At 51.4% G+C, this 16,057-nt stretch overlaps 1 protein-coding gene across 22 annotated transcripts in view; it reads right to left on the reverse strand.

Moving 5' to 3' along the window:
• DYSF (dysferlin) overlaps nucleotides 1-16,057 on the reverse strand; it is a 225,227-nt gene that overhangs the window by 133,644 nt on the left and 75,526 nt on the right. For 12 of the 22 annotated variants that reach the window (XM_051974284.1, XM_051974304.1, XM_051974306.1 and 9 more), the window contains exons 5-10: nucleotides 11,444-11,558; nucleotides 7,600-7,686; nucleotides 7,102-7,307; nucleotides 3,596-3,724; nucleotides 2,374-2,436; nucleotides 1,276-1,326 (exon numbers count right to left, since the gene is read on the reverse strand). In XM_051974284.1, coding sequence (XP_051830244.1) covers nucleotides 1,276-1,326; nucleotides 2,374-2,436; nucleotides 3,596-3,724; nucleotides 7,102-7,307; nucleotides 7,600-7,686; nucleotides 11,444-11,558 — 651 coding nt within the window. The remainder of the gene's footprint in view (nucleotides 1-1,275; nucleotides 1,327-2,373; nucleotides 2,437-3,595; nucleotides 3,725-7,101; nucleotides 7,308-7,599; nucleotides 7,687-11,443; nucleotides 11,559-16,057) is intronic. The other 10 variants (XM_051974291.1, XM_051974297.1, XM_051974294.1 and 7 more) reach the window with 1 other exon arrangement.

Below are 16,057 nucleotides of genomic sequence, written 5' to 3' on the forward strand. Positions count from 1 at the left end.
TGTTAAGTATCTGAGGCCGGATTTGAACTTGGGTCCTCCTGACTTCAGGGCTGGTGCTCTATCCAGTGCGCTACCTAGAGGCCCTCAGACTCCTTTTTTTAAAAAGTGACCCAACCACACAGAGGAACGGTCGAGAGAGAGCCGGTCTTGCCGTCTAAAAAGACCCGAGTTAAACTCTCACCTCTGACATCCCCTCATTTTGTGACATTAGGTAAGTCACTGAGCACCTTTAGCACTCTATATTGCGGAGAAGGTGCCGGACGCTAAGGAGCTCCGTGGGAGAGCCCTCCACCAATGGAAGCTCAGGCCCCATCTGAAACAAACGATCCACCCTCTGAGTCTCTAAATTCCCCGTTTTCTAAATTCCCACTCGCGGCCTCCATTACACACTCAATGACCCACGCGAGCATTACTCACTGTGGTTTTTTATGCAGGGCGTGTTCTCAATCCCAGGAGAGCCCCCCCCTTCCTCTGCTGTACCTCACCCCCCCAACAAGCACACACTGAGCCCCCCGTGTCCCCGGCCGTGCGGCAGCCAGCTCCGACCAGCTCACGAGAGCCTCGGAGATCAGTCAGTACCACCGATCAGGGTCTGATTTGTCATTTGGTCGCTTGTCTGGGCTTGAGAAAGTGATGAAGAAAATCTGAGAATCGGGTGAAGTTTAAAGCTGTGCTGGCAGTGACTAAATACTTACCGGCACAACCTTGTCCACATCCCCGACTTAGAGAATGGGAGCTCAGGGAATCCAGTTGTGTGTGTGTGTGTGTGTGTGTGTGTGTGTGTGTGTGTGTGTGAGTGTGTGTGAATGTGTGAGTGTGTGTTTGAGTGTGTGTGAATGTATGTGACTGTATGTGTGAGTGCATGTGTGAATGTGAGTGTGTGTGTGAGTGTGTGTGTGAATGTGTGAGTGTGTGTTTGAGTGTGTGTGAGTGTATGTGACTGTATGTGTGAGTGTGTGTGTGAATGTGTGAGTGTGTGCAAGTGTATGTGACTGTATGTGTGAGTGTGTGTGTGAATGTGTGTGTGCAAGTGTATGTGACTGTATGTGTGAGTGAGTGTGACTGTGTGTGAGTGTGAGTGAGTGTGTGTGTGAGAGTGGGTGTGTGAATGTGTAAGTGTGTGTGAGAGTGTGTGTGGTGTGAGCATATACACATTTGCACCCACATGTGTGTCCTAGATGACATTACACAGCCCGAGAAAAATGATCTGCGAGTTAACCCCCTTCCCCGCCAGTGTGTAACTGAGAGATGGTGATGAGCACAGACGATAATTACCCGAAATTCCCCAATAAGAGCGTCTGTTCTGAGCGAACGGGAATCCACGACCTGGAGGAGGGAAAAGTCCCACACTTAAAAACGGCTGCTGCCCTGACTCGCGTGAATGAAGTGGGGATTTTGAAACTAAATGTAAGATTCTACATTGATCCCTATAACATTTCTGAGCTTTGACATCTCCTGGGACCCCGCCCCTAAAGGGTTAACTGTTCCTCCCCAGGCTTATGTCTGCACGTGTCACACCCCTGCCCGCCCCCTCCCTACCTTAACCCTGAACAAAAATGGTCAGCAGTCTTCAGGGTTATTTTATGCACATTCAAGCAGTAACTGTCTCTTTCTGTCTGTCTCTCCTCTTTCTCTGTCTCTGTCTGTCTCTGCCTCTGTGTCTTTCTCCGTGTGTATCTGTCTGTTTCTGTCTCCCTGTCTCTCTCTGTCTCTGTGTGTATCTGTCTGTCTGTCTCTGTCTCCCTGTCTCTATCTCCCTCTTTCTCTCTCTCTCTCTCTCTCTGTCTCTGTCTGTCTGTCTCTGTCTCCCCGTCTCTCTCTGTCTCCCTCTCTTTTTCTCTCTCTGTCTCTGTGTGTATCTGTCTGTCTGTCTCTGTCTCCCTGTCTCTCTCTGTCTCTGTGTGTATCTGTCTCTCTGTCTGTCTCTGTCTCCCTGTCTCTGTCTCCTTTTTTCTCTCTCTCTCTCTCTGTCTCTGTGTGTATCTGTCTGTCTGTCTCTGTCTCCCCGTCTCTCTCTGTCTCCCTCTCTTTTTCTCTCTCTGTCTCTGTGTGTATCTGTCTGTCTCTGTCTCCCTGTCTCTCTCTGTCTCTGTGTGTATCTGTCTGTCTGTCTCTGTCTCCCTGTCTCTCTCTGTCTCTGTGTGTATCTGTCTCTCTATCTGTCTCTGTCTCCCTGTCTCTGTCTCCATCTCCCTGTCTCTGTCTCCCTCTTTTTCTCTCTCTCTCTCTGTCTCTGTTTTTGTCTCCCCGTCTCTCTCTGTCTCCTTTTTTTTCTCTGTGTCTGTCTCTCTGTCTTTGTCTCTATCTCTTTCTCCTCCTCCTTTTTCCTCTCCTTCCCCTCCTCTCTCCCCCTTCCTCCCTTCCTCCACTTACCGTGATAAAGATGGGTTCATCAAACAGCTCCAATGGAGAATCAAAGACATTGAAGAAAAGAGTCTGCCAAAACACAACAAGGAGAACTGATCACTATTCACAGATGAGCCAGGGACAGGTTGCAGGATCACAGGGTAGAGGTAGGAGGCCCGAGGTGGCCACTGCAAGATCCAACACACAAGGTCATTCATACTCTTTCTTTTCTTTTTCTTTTCTTTTTTTTTTTTTTTTTTTTTTTTTTTTTTGCTGAGGCAGTTGGGGTTAAGTGGCTTGCCCAGGGTCACACTATTAAGAAGTATTGAGTGTTTGAGACCAGACTTGAACTCAGGTCCTCCTGACTTCAGGGCGTGTGCTCTAACCACTGCACCACCTAGCTGCCCCCATCCATACTCTTTGACCCAGTCTCCCCAATCCCTAAAATTCCCAAGACTCTTAATAATTTTGGTACCAAGAACAAATAACCCAAAACTTATCCTCAATTCAATTTGGTAATTCATGATGTGAATCCCCTAACCCAGGTAATTAGGTTAATTATTTAAGCGTTAAAGCAAATTCAGTTAACTCCACCAGCCGGCACTCTCCATGACTCCCCATGGCTCTCTCGGCTCAGGCTTGATTTTTCTTTTCAGAGCCTCCCCCGAGATCGGGCCTGGCTTTTCAGAAGGGGCGGGCCGGCCACCCCACGTGCGATCATAATGTTGGATCCAACCTTCTCATTTTACAGATGAGGAAACCGAGGCTTAAAAAGTTAAATGATTTCACGTATAAGATTTGAACTCGGGCCTGCCTGACCCAGGACTGAAACTTCTTCTAATTCTATACTGAAGCGAGGAAGGACGTCCAGGCTCTCCAAGCTACGCCCAGTGACGAGTGGGCTCTGGCAGGGCCCCATATAAATGAGCATCCACCCTCCCTCCGGGCTTCATGGGGAGTGAGATGAAGGCAGCCTCTCGCCAAGGGGCGGCCGCTGGGTGATGAGGCTTTTGATGATCTTATTTGTTTATCATTTTGGCTACAACAGCTCTTATTTTTGTCGTGGAAAGTGTCCTTAAGAGCTGCAGAAAATCCAGTTATGAAAGAGCTAGGGTTCAAAGTCAAGGCTAAGACTCCTCATCAGAAAGGACTCCAGCTCTGGAGAGACAGTCTCAGCACATAAATACAAACAGCAGTGGGGAAATCTCTCCCACCTCCACCGTGAGAGAAGACCCCCCGGGTCGCTTACCTCGTCAAAGACCGGGCTGTTGCCTTTGCGGATTCTCGTTCGCTTGGTCTGCCCAGCGGCCGTGACCTTGACCACCGGCCGGATGTTGACCCCGGGTAACTGGCGCCCCTCTACCACTTGGACCCTGATCTGCAAGCAGAGGGAGAGGTCACAGGGAGCCAGGGAGACAGCCCAAGATGGGGAAGGGGAAACAGGAAGAAAGGAAAGACATTCTCTGAGACAAAACACTTTCAAGAACCTACAGTGCCCTGTGTGCGGATCACAACGTAACATTCTCACTCTTTTTGTTGTTGTTCGCTCGCATTTTGTTTTCTTATTCGTTTTCTTTTCTTTTTGATCTGCTTTTTCTTATGCGGCAAGAGAACTGTATAAATATATTTCCATATATTGGATTTAACCTCTATTTTAACATGTTTAACATATATTGGATTGTTTGCCATCTATGGAGGAGAAAATCTGAAACACAAGGCTCTGCCAGGGTCAGCGTTAAAAAAAAAATTAGCCGTCCATATGTTTTGAAAACAAAAAGCTTTAATAAAAAATAATTTAAGAGAAAAAATAAAAGTTCCCCTAAAAGTCAAAGCTTGAACGATCCCAAAGGTCATTAGAAGAAGAGTTAAGGATAAAATAATTAACAACATACTCCTTTCTCCAAGATCACTGATATTTCTGAAACTTAGTGGTTCTGGATAAGTGATGAGACCAAGCGATCTATAATAAGACCCTAGCCTAAAGGAATCATAATCCAAAACAGACAGGGAAAGAATATTGATCAAGCTTTTGGCCTTCGGCCTTCTGTCATTAAAACACAAGTGGGCCTTAGCGAGAGTAGTCCCGGAGACGTTAATATGGTACCATTACTTCCATGAAAATGAACATTAAATGTTAGAAATATTAAAAATTAGGAAAACTATATCTCAAGAACAGCTTAGTTTCTAAAGTTTGGAAAGAAACAAAATGATTGTTTTAATGTCTGGTAATGTTTACACAGTTTATCAATAATAATTGTTTTTTAAGTACAAAATTATTAAATGACCCAGAACTTTTTTCTCACGGGACTTTTGCAAATCTTGTGACTATACTGGGTCTCTCTCCCTCAGCTAGTTAGAGAATCAGAGACTGTCAGCAGGGGAAAGAAAGCTGAAAATCAAGTGCTACCATCCCTCTCTTTCCTGCTCCACTCCAAGTTAGACAAGAGGAAATGGAAATTCAGAGGCGTGACATGACAGGGGACAGAAAGGAGGGTTATTTTGTTATTTGTTGCCATTTTCAGGAGCAGGAGGGATTCTTAGCTTCACCATAATGACTTGTCATTGGCTCCCTTAAAATAACGTGCTTTGCGAGCATATTAGCTTGCAGAAAAACAGCGCACATCTGTGAATGGGTAGATTTCTTGGGAAGGAGAGAGAGAATGAGATTTGGATATTTGACAGATATGGAATGGTAGATATGAATGGGTAGAGCTAAATAGAGAAGGATAAATGTAAATAAATGGACAAATAGACATAGAAAAATGGATGGATGGATGGATGGATAGATAGACAGATAGCTAGGTATGGATAAATTAATAGATGGATATAGACACAGAAAGATAGATGGATGGATTGAGGGACAGCAGATGAGCAGAACAGACCAATAGAAAGATGGATAAATAGACAGATGAATGGAGGGATGGAGGGAGGGAAGGATGGAAGAGAGGGAAGGATGAAAGGAGGGAAGGAGGGAGGGAGGGAGGGAGGAAGGAAGGAAAGAAAGAAGGAAGGAAGGAAGAAAGGAAGGAAAGAAGGAGGGAGGGATGGAGGGAGGGAGGGAGGGAGGAAGGGAGAAAGGGAGGAAGGGAGGAAGGAAGGAAGGAAGGAAGGAGGAAGGGAGGAAGGAGGAAGGAAGGAAGGAAGGAGGAAGGAAGGAAGGAAGGAAGGAAGGAAGGAAGGAAGGAAGGAAGGAAGGGAAGGAGGGAGAGAGGAAGGAAGAAAGGGAGGGAGGAAGGGAGGAATAGTATTCTCACCAGGGGGCCATCCAGCCTCAGTTGTAGCCCTCTGGTGATGGGGATCTCACTCCCTCCTGTGCACCCATCTCACATTTGGGGGTGTCTCCTTCTTCCTGCTCATTTCCCAAGCCTGACACCCCCCCATTGCTACCTCTTGTCCCTTGATCTCCTCAGGACTGAGCTCAACACCCACCCTCAAGGAGGCCTTTCCTGTGATTCTCTTGCTAGAATCCCTCCCCCACCCCAGTGACTTTCTCCATATTTGCTTCCTGCTCATTTAGAACAAGGGCTAGTTTCATTTGTGTCTTTTCATGCTAGCGCCCACCACAAAGCCTGGCACCCTCAGAACCACACCACACTCAATGCTAGTCGACTTAAATTTCATTGAATGGATGCAGAGTCAGAGGGTCTGGGTTCCCATCCCAGCTCTCCCCTGTGTGTTCTTGAGCAAATCATGTCACCTCTGTGGACACAGGCTCCTCATCTATACCACAAAGGGGTCAGACTCAGTCACCTCAGAGACTGTGCCAGCTCTAAATCTAGCATCTGACCTCCTGGCCATCTGTCCCTTAACCTCTCTGAGACTCAGTTTCCTCATCTGCAAAATGGGATAATAATACCACCTCCTTCAGTTAAGATGCGAAAACTGCTTGCAGACCTTTCTTAAAGCATTGGCTGAACGGGCGCTGCCGGGATGGAAAGATAAGCTTTGGGCGGAGACAGCAGACAAGCCCGTGCTCGGTGACTCCAACTCCACGGAGCCATCCTTCTCCCAGCCAAAATGCTAATTATTAAGACCTAAGGCCTACAACAGTAACGAAAACCCGCATTTGGCTGTGGTTTCCAGTATGAGATACATTGTAATATACACGTGTAACTGTTACATTTAATAAAGACGTTTCCTTGTCTCTGGCAGGTTTTGTATGTACTGGGTGTATGAGCAGCTGCTGATGGGCCATGAGAAAAACAGAAAAAGGGGATCGATGGAGAAACACAGACAGGCAGAAAAATAGGCAGGCAGGCAGGCAGACACATAGACAGACAAGCAGACTAGCAGGCAGACAGGGAGACAGGCAGACAGACAGGCAGACAGACACATAGACAGACAAGCAGACAGGCAGATAGGGAGACAGACAGGCAGACAGACAGATAGACAGGCAGACAGGCAGACAGATAGGGAGACAGACAGGCAGACAAATAGACAGACAGGCAGATACATAGACAGACAAGCAAACTGGCAGGCAGACAGACAGATAGACAGGCAGACAGGCAGATAGACAGGCAGGCAGACAGACAGGCAGATACATAGACAGACAAGCAGACAGGCAGGCAGACAGACAGGGAGACAGATAGACAGGCAGACAGACACATAGGCCGGCAGACAGACACATAGGCAGGCAGACAGACAGATAGACAGGCAGACAGATAGGGAGACAGACAGGCAGACAGACATGCAGGCAAACAGATAGACAGGCAGACAGACAGGCGCACACACACACACAGACAGCCCCTCCCTCACCTGGAAGTCCTGAGGCTTGTCGGACAGCAGCTTCTTGGCCGGGCCCCTCTTCCTCTTGAGCCCCGCGGGATGCGCCGGCGGGTGGGGGGGAAGCTTCTTGTGGGCCGCCGGCCCCCCGAGCCCGGGGGGAGCGCCCTTGTCCGGAGAGGGCTCCCTCTCGTCTCCCGTGAGCCCCTGGTCTTCCACGTCCTCCTCTCCCCCCGTGTCTGGCCGGCCGCCGGCAGGGAGAGAGGGAGGGTGTGAGAGGCGGCCCGCCGGCCCCCTCACCTCGGGGCGGCGCCCCCCCTTCTCCCCCCTCCCCCACCCCGCCATCCCGTGGCCCACGGAGAGAGAGCAGGAGAGGAGGCGCTTCCGCAGCGGGAACTTCGGAGGAGCCGAGAGTTAGCAGACAGAAGGTGAGATGGCCCGGCCCGCCCCTGGCGCGCGCGACCCGGAGCCGGGGAGTGAGGAGTTACGGGGCGGAGAAGGCGGTGGGGGCGGGGCAGGCTCCTCTCTCACCCGCGGGCGCCGGCCACTTCTTCCCCGAGTAGCGCGTGTCCACGGTGCTTTCGCTCAGCAGGGACCATGTCTCCTCCGGGCCCACACCTAGCACAAGGCGGGGCGCAGCCCCCCAGGGTGCGGCTGAAGGCCGGGGACCCGAGCCGGCCCGCCTCCGCCCTCCCTCCTTCCAAATCCGGCGGGAAGTCTGCCGCCTCCGGGAAGCCCCCCTGATGACTCCCGCCCGGCTCCCGGGCTTCAGAGTCAGCTAAGAAGCGAGGATTTCTCCGGAAAGTTCCCGGGGCCGCTATTTGTCCCATCCCGCCCCGGCCGGAAAAATCGGGTTCTCCCGCTGTCCGGCCGGCCCTCCCCCGCGTCCTCCCGCTGTCCGGCCGGCCCTCCCCCGCGTCCTCCCGCTGTCCGACCCGCCCTCCCCGTCCTCTGACGCCCAGGAAAAGTCTTCTTTCCAGAGGAAGCCTTCTCTCACCCCCCTAATTCTGGGCCCTCCCCCCACCGCCTCCGGCCGGCCGGTGCCCGGCTTGTCCCGCCCCCTCAGGCTGCGAGCTTCTCAGGGACAGGAGCGGGTCTTTGCGCCCCCAGCCCTGAGCAGAGCCCCCGGCCCTCGGGGGGCGCCACAAGTGCCTGCGGCTCCTCCCAGAAGCCCTCCGGGATCCGTCCCCCTCCTTCACACCTCAAGCAGCACCCGGCCCCGGCCATGTTCCAGGTCGTACAAAGAGCGGACCGGCCAAGTGACCCGGGAGCCGGGCTCAGAGCCGGGAGCGCCGGACTCCGGCCGGACCCGAGCCCGCTGCGGGCGCCGCCCAGCCAAGGCCTCTAAGGTCATGGGCTGGAAAGGAGGGGCTAGCTGGCGTGGAGGAGGGAGCTTTCTCATATGGGAGTTCCTTTTATCCAGGAGTGGTCATTTCTGTCCCGTGGAGAGATTCCACAGGAGCTCTGGGAGGCTTTTATGTCTCATGTGCCTGTGCAAGACACACACACACCACACACACACACACACACACAACACACACACACACACACTTCCATTCTCTGTGTATCTCTCTGTCTCTCTGTCTTTCTCTCTCTCTCCCTCTCTCTCTGTCTCTCTCTCTCACTCTCTCTGTCTCTCTCTCTCCATCTCTGTCTCTCTCTCTCTGTCTCTGTCTCTCTCTCTCCGTCTCTGTGTGTGTGTGTCTCTGTCTCTGTCTCTCTCTCTGTGTCTCTCTGTCTCTCTGTCTGTCTCTGTCTGTCTCTGTCTGTCTCTCTTTCTCTCTCTCTCTGTCTCTCTCTCTCTGTCTCTGTCTCTGTCTCTCTGTCTCTGTGTGTGTGTGTCTCTGTCTCTCTCTGTGTGTCTGTCTCTGTCTCTCTCTGTCTCTCTGTCTCTCTGTCTCTGTCTCTGTCTGTCTCTCTCTCTCTATCTCTCTCTCTGTCTCTCTCTCTCTGTCTCTGTCTCTCTCTGTCTCTGCCTCTCTCTCTCTGTCTCTCTGTCTCTGTCTCTCTCTGTCTCTCTCTCTCTGTCTCTCTCTCTCTCTATCTCTATCTTTCTCTCTGTCTCTCTCTCTCTGTCTCTGTCTCTCCATCTCTGTCTCTGTCTCTCTCTCTTTCCCACCCCAATGCCCATCAAAGTACTTCGTAAACATCATTAGAAGCTTCATAAAAGTTGGTAAAATTTTAAATGCAAAGAATAGTAACAACAGAATGTTTGCCAGTCACGTCTGACTCTCCGTGACCCCATTTAGGGGTTTTCTCGGCAAAGATCCTGGACCGGTTGGCCATGTCCTTCTCTAGCTCATTTTACAGATCAGGAAACTGAGGCAGCCTGGGTTAACTGACTGGGCCAGGGTCATGCGGCTTCTACGTGTCTGAGATCAGATTTGAACTCAGGTCCTCCTGACTCCAAGTCCCACATTCCCTGTGCCTGCAGCTGCTCTAACAAAACGTGTGTGTGCGTATCCACGTGTATATTTCCATTTCTATGGCCGAGCTTGGCCCGGGAAAGATCGGAGAAAACGAGGCTCCCGGCTCTCTGCTGAGGGGGGACTCGGGGGTGGGGGGGAGTCCTGCAGCTCCGTCCCAATGGTCTGAAGCGCGGCCTCTCTACCCACCTGCTCTTTGTCTCTGTGTCCTGAATCCTTTCTGTTTGGGTAACTGACGGGAGAGGGGAAGAACTGGGAAATTAAGGTATCATTAACATGAAGTCAGCCAACTTCCCATGGAGAACTTCCCATGCGTCGGGCACGTTACAATATCATCTCTTTCATCTTCGCAGCCACCCTGGGATGGGTGCTAGTATTATCAACCCAATTTACAGATGGAGAAACTGAGGCAGAAAGCGGGTAAGTGACTTGCTGGTAGGTGTCTAAGGCTAGATTTGACAGGTCTTCCTGACTCTGAATGCAGACCCACAAAGCCACCCGCTGAATCGGAACCAAAAAAGATCGGTATTAGAATTCTGCCTCTGACCTATCAGTTGGTAACTTAACCTCTCTGCCTCTGTTTCCCCATCTATAAAATGGGGATAGTGATCACACCCACTTCCTCTCTGCCTCTGTTTCCCCATCTATAAAAGGGGGATGGTGATCACACCCACTTCCCAGGGCTGCTGTGAGGACTAAAGGCTAGAATAGTAGAGCTCTGTAACCCCTGGAAGAGCCAGATCCTCCCGGATCATGTCAGGAGGAGAGAGCACGGAGCCCTTCTTGTGGCCTTCTCTAGTCACGGGAGCAGGGCCCCAAGGGGCAAGGCTGCAGAAGCGAGGATGGGGCTCGATCCCGGGCCTTGTGGCCTCCAGCATCTGCTAGGACTTAGCTCTTTCCTGAACCTGCACCCTCCGGCTCCTCCAGTTTGAATGATTACTTGGGGCGTGGTTTGCTTTATTCTCCTGTAATTTCATCAACTCAGGGACCTTCTGGTATGGAAACTCCCTCCAGCAAAGCAAACCAGTGGCTCTGCCTGAAACTCCGGGCCTTGGAGAGGCACAGGTGGGGGGAGGGGAGGGGGGTAGCGAGCCGCTTAGGGAGTCAAAGGCAGGCCCTGGACCCAGAACCCTCTGCCTGGCCACTCTATGGCTCTCCCAACGCTGGCTGTGTAATGTACTACCATAGGAAGGCCATTCCCTCCCTAACAACCCCTCCCCCCGTCCCCAGAAAGCGGGCACTGGCCTCTGCTGCAGTCATCCCAGTAACAGGGAGCCCACGCTCTAGGTGAGCCTGGCAGCAGCCCATTTCAAGGATCGACCCATTTTACAGATGAGGAGCTTGAGGTATTAGAGACCAAGGAATTTCCCCAGAATTGCCCAGCAAGAAAGCCCTAAGAGGGGCGATCCAGACCCAAGTCCAGCCTTCCCTCTAAGGAGTCACCGGGGCTCAGAAGTGAGCACACGCGAGTGCTTGTCATCCAAGGAGACAAGGGTGATATGAGAGCATGAGCCTGTCTGGCCCCGCCTGTAATGGGGGAGGCCGTGCTGCCTAGTGGTTAGAGAAGGGCCTTTCAATGAGGAGGCTCCGAGTTCCAATCCCTTCTCTGAGCCTGTGTGGCCGAGGCCTCTGCAGGGAGGGGATGACCTCAGCCCGGGCTGCTCCGAGACAAGAAGCGGCTCCCCTCTGCCCAGCAGAACGAGGGATTCCCACTCGGCCAGTGCCCCCAGCTAATCCCAGACCTTGGCCAATAATGAAGCAGTGGCCGTTGCAGAGTAAGAACTCCCAGCTTCTTCCCTTCGATCCACGCCCCCCACTGAGGGGCGGCCGCCCAGTCCCTTTTCTTGGACCACGGTGGGCTCCGGACCTCCCCCGCCAGAGCCTGTCCCAGCCCGGGAAGCAGCGGGGAGTCTGGGGGCTCACTGGGTGTCCTGAGAAGGGATCCTTACCGGCACTCACGTCCATCTCGGTCAGGGAAGGAGAGGCGTCCTGCGGGGTGGGGGGAGGGAACAGGGGGGCAGCTCCAGGAGGAGGGAGGTAGGAGGCCTGCAGCACCAAGGACGCCTGGGAGAGAGAGGGAGAGAGGGGTCACCGCGGCCCATGTCACAGCCCCCACCCCAATGTGCCCCCATCGCCAGCCCTAGAGAGAGGCCCGAGGAGGTCTGGGGGAAAGGCAGAAAGCGCCCAGTGCTTAATAAACAACTGCGGAAACCAATCCCATTCAAACGAAAGAAGCCGATTTGGATCCCTCAAGAGCTTGTTGGGATGTTCGAAGGTTTGCAGAGCTCCTCAGAGACTTTAGGACGTTTGTTCCTCACAACTTATCAACAAGAAATCATTAAACACCCACTGTATGCCAGCCATTGTTCTAGGGACCAAAGTTACAGACGCACATACGATGAGCATTGATTAAGCACCTACTATGTGCTAATCATTATTCTAGGTACCAAGGTTACAGATACAGAAGAATTCTATCCAATGAGCATTGATTAAACACCCACTGTGGGCCAATCAATATACTAAGTATCAAGGTTACAGATACAGAAGAATTCTGTATCTCATTGGATACAATGGGCATTGATTAAGCACCTACTGTGTGCTAATCATTAGTCTAGGTACCAAGGTTACAGATACAGAAGAATTCTATCCAATGAGCATTGATTAAACACCCACTGTGGGCCAATCAATATACTAAGTATCAAGGTTACAGATAGAGAAGAATTCTGTATCTCATTGGATACAATGAGCATTGATTAAGCACCTACTGTGTGCTAATCATTATTCTAGATAACAAGGTTACAGATACAGAAGAATTCTATCCATTGAACATTAATTAATTAAATACCCATTGTGGGCTAGGTACCAAGGCTGCAAATATAGTAGAATTCTGTCCAATGAGCATTGATTAAGCACCCACTGTGGGCTAATCATTATTTTAGGTACCAAGGTTACAGCTACAGTAGAATTCTATCCAATAACTACTTACTAGATGCCAAGATTACAAATTCTGCAGAATTCTATCCAATCCCATAAGCACTGATTAAGCCCCTACTATATACCAAGCATTACACTAGGTGGCACATCCAGTATACAGTTGTTTTGTTCTGGTTTTTTTTTTTCAGTCACTTGTTAAACCTTTTCCAGCACACCACTGGACACAAAAATAAACGCAACCAAATTCAAGAAGAGAGAAGAATAGTTAGACCAAGGGGTATCAGGGCAGGCTTCCTGGAGGAGGTGGCACAGCCCTGAATTGAGAAAAGGGTTCTAAGAGAAGAAGGAAAGGCATAGAGGATAGAAGGATCAGGAATCGGGCTTTCTGGGAGGGACAGTGTATACATGAAGGTCCCTTTGATGAGGTCAGAAGAGGAAGACTGTTTTTATTTGTGCCTTTTGTGCTCATCTCCCGTTCGCTTTTCCACATGGGCTTTCCCAGAAGTCTAGTGTCCGACTGCTCTAAGATTTGGGGGCACCTTGTACATTCTCGCCTCCCTCTCCCTCAGCAGAACAGCCTCGCCTCGTAATGAAGTTTTTAAAAGAGGGAGGGGGAACTCATCCGACCAACCGCACACTCACCATGTCGGGACCCCGGTTTTTATTTTTTCATCGTCACCTTATTGATTTAACTTACATGCAGAGCACATAATACAAAGCATCAGCCTGGTTGAATCAGAAGCCAGAAGGAAGGATTCTGGGAGAAATCACAAACACCTCAGACTGAGAGGATCTCTCTCTGGTGGCAAAAAGTGTAGAAGAACGAAGGCGTCTTTAGATGAGGGCGAAAGGGGACAGTGTGGAAGCTGGTGTAAAGCTTAATGTCAAAAACAAACAACGACCTAAGATCTTAGCAATCGGTCCTGCGATTTTCTGTCTAGTTATTGAGGGAGGAGAAATGGAAGTCAGATTTTAGGTTCTTGAGCTCAAAGACCGCCACAAACTCGGCCGCAGCCGTGAAAGGAAAAGATGCTCGCTCCCGGGAAGGAAAGCTTCGGGAAATCCGGACAGCGTCCGGAGGAGCCGAGCCATCCCCTGTGAGGAGTCCCTATTGCCAAAGCTGCCGATTTTCCCGTGGCAACGTGTCCGTGAGAGCGGGACTACAGAGGGCCCCAGAACCGAGACTTTCCAGTGGTGCTGGCGAGGATTTCTGAGAGTCCCTTGGACGGCAGAGAGAGCAAATCAATCACTACTTCAGAGAAATGAATTTAGGCTGTTCCTGGAAGGCTGAATCCTGACTGTTCCGGCCCCTTAGTGAGAAGACGGACTCTGTGGAAAAGCCCCGGACTGGAGGGAAGATCGAAGGCAAGCCGTTGTAGTAGCTATCACAGAGCTCGATGAGTGACAGCTGGAAAGTCGGGACCCACTTTTATTTGAAAGCTTCTTTCACAAGATCACGAAACAGGCCTTGGTTCTAGACTATCCTGTGGCCCGGCCCCCCTTCGGGTCTGGGGGGGGCCGGGGGCCCTTTTTCGGAAGAATGTGCTTAAACTCGTAAAATAAAGCGTAGACGCTCACAAGGAGAACGAGGACCGCAGGCCGCTGGCTAGGCCGGATGCTCCTCGAGGGCGGGCAAGTCCCGGCCTCCTTCTGGCCCCAGCGGGCAGTGGCTGGCACACAGTCATCACTCAGGAGATGCCCGGGGACCAGCGGCCTCCTGCGATTGTTTTCAGAAAGCTCGGAAGCCCCGTTATTCTGCTCCAGTCCCTTTCCTTTTTACAGAAGGGGAAACTGAGGCCAGAAGCCGTGCCCGTGGCAGCAGTTTCTCAGCTGGCCGTCTCGGCCGTCCTTCTGGCCCTGCCCTTATTGTCCGGGCTTCCCCTCTCTGAAAAATGAGCCAGACAGCCCCGAGGCCCCTCCCACCTTTAAATCCCCTGAAATCCTGTAAATCGGGGAAGTAGGAAGTTGGAGCCGAGCAAGGTCAGCAAGAGGTTCATCCGCTGCAACCGTCAAAGCCACCACTAGATGTCGCCCAGTGACCACCCAAGTCCGGCACCACCTGCCTTTCACTTTCTGAGACGGTTTAACATAATTAGGGAAGAAATGATGCGGACGCCATAGAGTGGATGGGGAGGAAACGAGCCGGAGAGAGACGGGACACCTGAAAGGTCCCCAGAGATGAAGGGGAGGAAAGATCACAAGAGGCAGGAAGGGATAAAGGGGAAACCGCAGCTGGAACCAGAGCCCCGAGTTCGTCAGTCAGTCAGTAAGCACATATTAAGCGCTTATTGTGTACCAGGCTGGTGAGCTCTCCACCTGTGGCAGCCACCCTCCCTCTCTGGGCCTCAGTTTCTGTAAAATGAAGGGGTCGCGCTGGATGACGCCTGCATGACCTGTAAGTACAGCCTGTCGGCCCTGGGGAAGCCCTGATGGGGGGGGGGGTGCACTCGCCCCTCTGAGAACACAGCTCTTCTGAATCAGTTCCTGATTAAAGACCTACTGTGTGCCAGGCGCTGTGCTGTACCTAGGAAAGCGGAAGTGAAACAGCCCCTGCTCTCCAGGAGCTTCCATCTAAAAGCAGGGAGACCACACCTGCATGGGCAACGCGTCTGCAACAACAGACAGGGTATAAACACAAAAGACAAGGTGATGGTTTTAGGCAATTGGGTTAAGTGACTTGCCCAAGATCACACAGCCAGGAAGTGTTAAGTGTCTGAGGCCAGATTCGGGATCAGCACTCTATCCACTGTGCTGCCCCTAGACAAGGTAATATGAAGAACAAAAGCCTGAGAAGCTGGAGGGTCCCCAAAAGGCTCCAGGTAGAAGAAGGAAGCATTTGGGGAAAGAAAGGGCATTTATTAAGCACCTACTACATATCGGATACTGAGCAAAGAACTTGACAAAAATGATCACATCGGATCCTCAAAACCATTCTGGAAAGCAGGTGCTGTGATTGTCTCGAGGTAAAATTATTGTCATTTTATAGAAGAGGAAACCGAGACGGAGAGAGGTTGGGTAACTTGTTCAGGCTCCTTCACCCTGTAAGTATCCGAGGCAGATCTGAGCTCAGCTCTAAGTACAACACATGCACTCTGGAGCTCCAGCTCTCTCGGAGGCTGCTCTAAAAGGAAGTAGAGGATCCTAAAAGGAGGAAATGAGGAGGAAGTATATTCCAGGCAGGACAAAGAGAGGGGCGTGGTGACATATGGAGGAAGCAGCAAGAAGGGCCCTTGGACCAGACCGTAGTGGGCAGGAGGAAGAACGCTCAAGGGTCCCAAAGTTTGTTTTTGAGGAAATCAGAATGAAGTGACGTGCTCAGTGTCACACAATTAGTATCTGAGGCAGCATTTGAACGCGGGTCCTCCCGACTCCAGGGCCGGCGCTCCATGCACTAAGGCGGGGGCTCCCAACAGTCTTAGGGCAGGTTTAGGGTATTGCCACTTAAACTTCTGACTTCCTGACATACCGGATAAAATGATTCAGGTGGGCACTGTTGGGAGAGGCTTTAAAAACCAAGCAAAAGAACATATGTTTGATCCCAGAGGCCTCAGGAGGAGCCTTGGGAGGTTAGAGAGCAGAGGAACTGAAAGGAACAGCAGGTGTGAAATCCAGGAAGTCTCCTCGGCCTG

This window comes from Antechinus flavipes, chromosome 2 (assembly GCF_016432865.1).
Source record: "Antechinus flavipes isolate AdamAnt ecotype Samford, QLD, Australia chromosome 2, AdamAnt_v2, whole genome shotgun sequence".
NCBI lineage: Eukaryota > Metazoa > Chordata > Mammalia > Dasyuromorphia > Dasyuridae > Antechinus > Antechinus flavipes.